The sequence below is a fragment of the Onychostruthus taczanowskii genome, unplaced genomic scaffold, assembly GCF_017590055.1.
Source record: "Onychostruthus taczanowskii isolate IOZ18803 unplaced genomic scaffold, ASM1759005v1 scaffold93, whole genome shotgun sequence".
In the NCBI taxonomy this organism is placed as follows: domain Eukaryota; kingdom Metazoa; phylum Chordata; class Aves; order Passeriformes; family Passeridae; genus Onychostruthus; species Onychostruthus taczanowskii.
Window position 1 is genome coordinate 2,229,216 of NW_024507324.1, and position 8,287 is coordinate 2,237,502.

Genomic DNA, 8,287 nt, shown 5'->3' on the forward strand with positions numbered 1-8,287 from the left:
GGCAGTTAGTGTTAAAAGAGAATACAGAATACGAGGCCTTAGATGGCCATTTCAAGAAGAAATACTTTAATCAAATGTCTTTTCCATGCCCATGAAAAGGAAGAGACCAGAATAACTGACTTTCTGGGGAAAATCAGCAGATTTACATAAACTGGCAATGAAAGACGGGGAATTTACAGTATCATAAAGGAGTGAATGTGATGGAGGAAATTAATGGGATAGAAGTAAGAGTGGGAAATGAAGGTGAAGTATCCAGAGCATCTTTAAGTGTGTTAAAAGGTTTTAAAAGGTACATACGTGTTAAAAGTTTGGATTGCTGCTCTGACTGAAGCAACAAGAGAGTCACTGCTTGGGGCATTTGAAGCCAAGACGTGCAAATTGCAGTGACTGAGGTTGCCTTCTCTGTTACTCTTTTAAACATTTTTGGTAAATGTACTGAAATGCCATTAAACAGGTGTGAATGTGGGAGGGTTTATACAATAGCTAACATGAGAACTGTGGGTATCTTAGGCATCTTGGGCTGAAATTTGGCTCCACTTCCCCAGTAAACATGCCTGGCTGACACCATCATGGCCCAGTTTCTGAGAGATTTTTTTTAAGAGATGGTTTATTTAATTTGTGAAGAAAAAGCAACACAATGTTTATCACCAAAATGTATTTTTTGAAGGTATTGATGACTACACATATTCCAGTGGTGATGTGAAAGCTTTAAAGTCCAATAGGAAAAAATACAGTGGGAAGACCCCACATCTTCTGCTAATGTTGTTACCCTCCTACAGACTTGAGTCGCAACAGCCCAGTCGGCGGAAGAAGCGTGCTCTAGATGCTGCCTATTGTTTTAGGTAACTATGCCTGCACATCCAATGTTCTTACACTGTGGTGGGAGACTGGAGGTGTCATGCAATTGTTTATCATGTTTCTTTACAGTTGGCATTTATAGAGAATGCAGACCCTCATTCTCAGACCCGAGGTCTGTGTGCAGCAGGTCTTTACCCAGCGGTCTCCAGTCCCACAGAGACAGGGGCAGATTACTGTGACCTTAGACAGTAGAAGCTCAGTTCCAACGGGGATGATTCCCAGATGCATTAGCCCCATAGTTAGAGCAAAATTATCACCTTCGCTTTGTTCGCCTACTCAGTCTCCTCTGTAGGACCTGGAGAAAAACACTTGAGTAGTCCTCCAGGGGAGCCATTAGCTTTGTCTGTATGAGTAAGTCCTGCCATGTCCAAGCATCTTGCAATAACTGTAATTTCAGTTACAGTATAAGCTACTATTGATCTGATTTAGTTGAGAATTTTTATGACTCAGACCTGCCTGCCTTAAAGGATCATTCAGTGAGCAAGCAACTGCATTATTTTTATTCCCAGTGTGATCTTTTTTATGACCGATGTGTTTGTATTTTATTTTGCAGGAATGTGCAGGATAATTGCTGTCTGCGTCCACTTTATATTGACTTCAAGAGGGATCTTGGCTGGAAATGGATTCATGAACCTAAAGGATACCATGCTAATTTCTGTGCAGGGGCCTGCCCATATTTATGGAGCTCAGATACTCAGCACAGCAGAGTAAGTAATGGATTTTCTAATTTTCAGCTTCTGTTTTATAACTGCAGGTTGAGCTATGTTTCTGGGGCTGACATCAGCACCAGTGTCCAGAGTTCGTCTCAGTAACTAAGGATGATCAAATGTGGCCGTATAGAAGAACTCACACATGGCCTTAAGCTGGTGTTGAAGCGATTTACTTTCTTTTGATTAATTTTTATTATTTTATTTAATTTTTTATTATTTTATTTTTATTATTTTTATTATTCTATTTTATTGTTTTATTTACTTTCTTTTGATATCTTTGATATGAACACATGATTGGATTGAATACTTCTTGTGAGTATGTAGCCTTTGGAGATGGCTTGGAAAAGGCCTTTCAATATAGATGTGAGTGGAAGATGGCACAGTAGGTTTGGTCAGCAAAGACACTGAGGGAGGCACTTTCAGAGTAACAAAAGGGCTGATTTGTACCACCTGGTCATCACCTACTTTTATGACCTACCATACTGATAGCTGTCTTCCTTTTACTTTCAAAAGACTTTGAAAATTTATATGGGTAGGAGGGACTTTGTGTATGGGATGTTGAAGAACCAAATCATAGTTGTCTGAGATGGGACTTTTTATTTTAGGGATTGGATGTGGTATTTAGCCAACTGCCTTAGGATGAGTAGTATTCTGCTGTGAAGTGCTAATTTCCTCTCAGCTGTCACTAAGGATGTCTAGACAGTAAATCCAAGAGACAGACATTTGCATCACAGTTGTCATAAAGTAAGAATTTCACCCTCGGGTCCATGCTAAGAATGATGTCTCCCCTTTTTCAAGCCTCCCTTAAAATGACAGATCAGTGTCAGCCAGCAGGGAGAACTCGCTGTGCCCAAGGGAGAGCTTGAGTTCCTTTAGGTTGGTAAAACCATGATACCATGTTCTTCCTGAGCTTACAGACCCCTTTGTAGCCATCACTGTCTGTGACATTGTACTGTTAGCAATATCAGCAGGCAGAGGTATAAATAAGGTATGTTTCTATGCTGGTATGGAGTAATGGTGTGTGCATTTTGGAGCTGCATGTGTTTTTAAAGGAAAGAGAAAGAGTAACTCTCATGGTCACAAATACATGGTTTGGATAATTGCCTGAGGAGCCAGAAGTTGCCTAATAAAGTAGTTAGTGTTGCTGTCCTGAGCAGATGATCTGTGTCTCGAAGCTGCAAATGTTGTGTGGAAGTTCTAGGAAAAGGTTACTTGGTGTTTGGCTAAGGCATTAATGGCATCCTCAGGAGCACCGTGCATCATCAGTGGCTAACCATGCATAGGGTGACAGAGGTGGTAACTCCGTGAATCTAGCTCTCAGCAGGAATAACTGCACCTTGAGTCCTGGTGCTTACAGGGTGGCATTAATGGACTTAATTAGCATAGCCAGAGAGTAAAAGAAGAGGAGTGCCTATGCCCTGAAGAGGTCTCTCTTCTCTTTGGTCACTTGTAAATCCAAAATCTGTAAACAGCAAATGGCAACCTGAAGAAACAGATAAAAACCTTTCCATTTCCTCTGTACTCATAAATATGGTGTGCCTGTTGATACAAAGGGCAGCATTTTAGAGACATACTCCAGGTATGTACCTGCTTTGAGGCTTAAAACTCTATGGACAAAACTTTAGGAAATTCAGGCATATTGTGGTCACTAGATTGAAGTGGAAAAGCATAAAAACCCCCTAAAATCCAGGAATCTTCATACCATTTTCATTGGGCATTCTCTCGGGTGCTGTGGGAGGAAGTGATGCAGAAAACAGTTTGCTCATTAGAGGTAGCTGCCTTAATCTCTCTTTTTTGGTTTCTCCTTCTAGGTACTCAGCTTATATAACACCATAAATCCAGAAGCTTCAGCCTCTCCGTGCTGTGTATCCCAGGATTTGGAACCTCTCACCATCCTCTACTACATTGGAAAAACACCCAAAATCGAGCAGCTTTCCAACATGATTGTAAAGTCTTGCAAGTGCAGCTAAAGGATATCCCTGAAACAGCATGACATGTGTTTATAAAAAATAAAGATAACCAAGAAAAAAAAAAGAAGAAGAGAGTGAGAAGGAAAGAAAGAAAAATAAAAACCCAGGTTCATCAGTGTTAAAAGAAAAAAAAAAGAAGAAAAAAATAGCGGTACTAGTCTGAACTGTTTGAAAGTTTGTTTTGTTGTTTTTTTTTTAAACTGGCATCTGAAGCAAAACATTGAAGGCTTTTTCCTACATTTCACCTACACATAGTGTGAGATAGACAAGAAGCAAAGTTAAAGAAAAAAAGAAACCTTTTAAAAAATAAACACTGGAAGAAATTTGTTAGTGTTACTATGTGAAAGGAAAAAAACAGGAAAATCCCATGAAGTGGAGTTGCTGTATCTGTCCCGTGCCTTACTTGATCTCTCTGTATCGTTATGCAATAGGCATCCTAGCCATTCCTCTTAGCTATAGAGTTAACAGTGCATTATTTATTTGTGTATAAAAACTATCAAATGAACATTTCTGTATCACCATTGGGAAAATGAAAACCAGCCAATGTGGACAAGGTGGAGACCAAATAAGCTGCCAGAAATACAAATAAAGCCTAAAGGAACACAAGCTCAAAAGAATCAGAAAAGTAATGGTTAGTTTAGTTTGATTAAAATAGAAATCAGTTATTGCAATGCTGACAAACTCTGCCTTTAAAATAACTTGTTTTTCATGCCAGCTGCCTAGAGAGACTTCTTGTAAGGTCTCAAACCCTTGTTTTAAATACTGAATGATTTACTAATAAAGGACACTCTGTTTCAGTCTCAAAGACAAGTCTATAAGATTTTTTTTTACTGTAAATGATTTAAAATGTCAGTTTAGTAAACCAGTAGAATATTTAACGTGTACTAGTCTAATCTTCAGACCTTAATATGTTGCTGTATAGCTATGCTATGGGAAGTTTTTTTGTTCTTTTGGTATATGTAACAATACCTAGAGTATTACAATAGGTGGGTTAGTAAAAGCCAGCTGAATTGGAAACATATCTGTAGGTCTCTATTTGTAAACTATTAAAAAATTACATACTTTATATCTAATGTGTAAATTTTCACCATATTTTTGTACTCTGTGATACTGTCAGCTCTCATGACTTTGAATTTGAATTTGGGGCTCTTTTTGATCATTCAGAATCATGTGTTTCCCTCTAGCTGGCCAGTATGAGTAGAGTCCCTGTATTTTGACTTGCACTACAAATACATGTTTTATAATAATTGCTATACATGTGCTTTGTATATTGTTCATCATTATGACATAAGCTACCTGACTCCATTTGTTTTTCTGTTTTATAAAAAAGGATGGATTAAAGCAATCTCTCCCCCTGCTCCTCCTCTCCTCCTCCAGCTGTCGCCATTCATAACGCTTGCATTGCAGTGCGGTTCAGATTTCTGGGTCATCCCATTTTCCCATTTTCTTTTGGCTGTAGATATTCAAACAGATGGGCAGGGAGCAAAGTGTGGAGAGAAGAGGTGTCCCAGCCTGGCTGAGGTGAGGCAAACCCTTGCAGAGAATGACATCCATCACTGTGCAGGAGGCTGTAGGGAGCGGCTGCCGCGGTGATGCCCTGCACATGGTGGGAGCGGGAGCAGCGCTCACTCGGATGTTTCGTCCTGGCATGTGGGAACTCGGTCCTGCAGCTCCTCTGTGGGGCTGCTCCTGCTGCAGGTAACAGGTTTGCCTTTGACTTCTGCAGTGGTGCAGCAGGGCCCTTTAGGCTGTTGGGGTATGTTTAAGCATTGGCAGGATCAGACCCTTGATTTTTGCAAATTTACGAATTTTTTTCTCAATTGAGTTGACGCTAAAGCTTCTTTTGAAAAAGCGAGAAAGGAACATGGGGATTTCTAGGGTTTTGTTGTTTTCATATTGTAGAGGGAGTAAAAAGAAAAAAACACATTGCATACTTCATTAAAAAAAAAAAAAAAAAAAAAAAAACAACCCAACTCAAATAAGAATCAAAAGGATACTGAAGAAGGCACAAACATTTCATTTCATGTGATGGATGCTTCTGCAGAGCAAAGCTGGAAAACTGCAGTGCAAGCATTCTACTTGGATGAGAGGGACATTTTCTGCCATCGTCCTGAGCAGTGTTGGGAGGACACTCCTGAGCTTGGTGTTGTCAGTTCCAGTTTTAAGAAGTGCAGTTTCTTTGGCTTCAGTAGAATACTGGTGCAAAACTGACCTGCCATAGTGGCTTGCACAGGCAGCTCTTCAGGAATTCTGTGGAGCCTGTGCTTATTGCCTAGATGGGAACATAGCCCCAGAGATGGTCTGATCCCACTCACTGGCTCAGGAGGAGAAGGTATGTTAGACTTCTGATTTATTTAATGAGCTGAGGTGAACAGGTGAAGAATCAGTCCTGCTAACACTTGCTTGAGCCAGACTAACTCCAGTGAGAAGATGCACTGAACTCAGTGAAACTCCTCAGGGTAATGCATACTCTGGATTTTGCTGTATAACGACAGCAAAATTAGTTTTATCAGGTTCAGTATGAGAACTGAATTTTTGTTGGACAGGAGAGAAGACAAGGATGAGCACATTTTACAAAACTTAAAAATGTTTTTGCAGTTCTGTGATACGGGAATGCAGCTTTCAAACCAGTTTTGAAAAAGTGGGATGGGAGATAGCATAGCTGTCCAACTATACTCACTGTGTGCTGGATGGAGCTGAAAATTTGAACTTGGATTTGGAGTTTTTCTCTAAGCATAGAACACTATTTCTTTAAGACATTGCCCCAAAACCGATTTTTAAAAAAAATTCTAGTGTTCCTCAAAATGCACTGATAATATTTGAAATTCTCTGTTTTAAAGCTCCTACAGTTTACTTTTTCTTGTTCGTTAGGCATGTATTTCCCTTTAATTGCCAAGGGTGTTAGGCCTGATCCTACAGTGGGTGAAATTCCCCTCTGCAGAGTGGGGTAATGTGAGTCCTTAGCACCTCTCAGGTCTGATGTAAATACCCCTCAAATGATCTTCAGATGGGTCTGCAACAGCTCAAGGGCTTTGTGCTACGGGGCATTATTTTGGCAAGGTGGTTGCCACTGCCTGAGCAAAGTCCCTGAGAACTGATGGGAAATGTTCAGCATCTGGAAAGATCAGACCCAAGAGGCTGACTGGGGCTGAGGGAGAATCATAGCACTTAGCTGGGTGGGGTAGGACAGCCCTTCTCATGTGTTTAGCATCAGTACAACTGTATGGTTGGCATGGTTTAAAGGCAAAAAAAGAAGGAACTTAAAGGACAGCTGTGTTGTACTTTGGTGATTGATTACTCTGTATTTCAACACATTGTATGTCTGTTTTTGTGGTGCTCTAGTGGTAAATAAATTATTTCAATTATATGCTGTTGTTGCTTTCGTATGGCAGTATTATTCTGGCACAGGCAGTTCCTCAGCTCTGGAATGTTAAATACCTGCAAAGCCTGATTTGGTTTGGGATTTTGGCATGTGTGACCTTGGTGTGGTCCACTGCAGGCTGAGGTGAAGAACATCCATCCAGGATGAGAGGGATCATATCTGCTGTGGGGGTTGTTCTCCCCTCAGCCACTCTAGTGGATGTCTTGGTCTGTAGACAGCTGCCTCAGTTATATCAGTTTACCAGGAGCAGCTATGTGGCACGTGGAAATGTTTTTTTGACATAAAATAGGATTCCCTAGTTTGTTGTCTATTTCCATGCACTCTGTAATATGCAATTGCATTATCTAAGCAAATAAGAATTAAGGAGCCTGGAATTGCAGCTTTTCTTTATCAGGCTCTAGTCACTTGAATAAATAAAACTGATGGCAGGAAGGACTTCAGGATTAAATCACTGCTTTTAAAGTTGATGAAATTATATGTGAAAATTCTTCCAGACCAGGGACTGCTGAGGAGACAGGGACTGCTCTCCCTGGTGCCTTCTCTGGCATCAAAGGAGTGCATAGCATTTCTTGGCTTGAATGAAAGAGCATGTTTATGCCAGATTGTTTAAGGTTATTGTGATAAATTATAACAAATGGACTCTGAGGTCTGTCAATATGTTTAAGAATGTAACTTGGGATGAGCATTACAAACAATCTTAGGAGTGAGTCCACCATGGTTATGCTCCAGCCTTAATTGATTTCAGTGAGTTTATACAAGCATAAAACTGTAGTCCTTCAAAATTTTCCAGATGCCAATTTTTGTTCTATTTTTAGCTACCCAGCTATGTGCTTTGACATGAATGTAATCTGCCAGCCTCATTCTTACCCAAAGAAGCCCTCACACTGCCTTAAGATGAGAATACTTTGCAACCCTGTCTGCTGTATTTGTGAAGTCAGTGTTTGAGGAGGAATGCTGATTGGAAATTGTAGGTGAGAAAGTGGTCATGGTGCCTGTAGCTAAAGAGGAACAAAGTGGAGGGAACGCTGTGTGCTAAAAGAGATTTTATAGCATGGGGCTGAAAAGATGGAAGATCTGCCATGATAATGAGATTCATGCACACTATTTTGATGCTGGGCTTGTCTTCATTTTGTTAACACAGCCTCTCTAGACTGTATCAGTGAAGCCCTTACTGTGCTTGAATCAAATTGTGGTTAATAAATGTGGAATATTCAATATAGGAAAAACATCCAAACCATGTAAATGGCTTGAAAACTGTTTTTTAGGCCAAAATCTGCCTCTTAGTTCAGACAGAACAGATTCTATGAGGAGCCATGAGTTCTGGAAGAAAATAAACCAAGAGGTTATGTAATTATATGTGGTTATAA

At 40.1% G+C, this 8,287-nt stretch overlaps 1 protein-coding gene across 1 annotated transcript in view; it reads left to right on the plus strand.

Moving 5' to 3' along the window:
• Nucleotides 1–6,905, plus strand: part of TGFB2 (transforming growth factor beta 2) — a 60,123-nt gene extending 53,218 nt beyond the window's left edge. Inside the window, exons 5-7 of the mRNA XM_041426693.1 lie at nt 668–842; nt 1,412–1,565; nt 3,380–6,905. Of these exons, the coding sequence (XP_041282627.1) occupies nt 668–842; nt 1,412–1,565; nt 3,380–3,538 (488 nt within the window). The 3' untranslated portion in view covers nt 3,539–6,905. The remainder of the gene's footprint in view (nt 1–667; nt 843–1,411; nt 1,566–3,379) is intronic.
• The last annotated feature ends 1,382 nt before the right edge of the window (nt 6,906–8,287 follow it).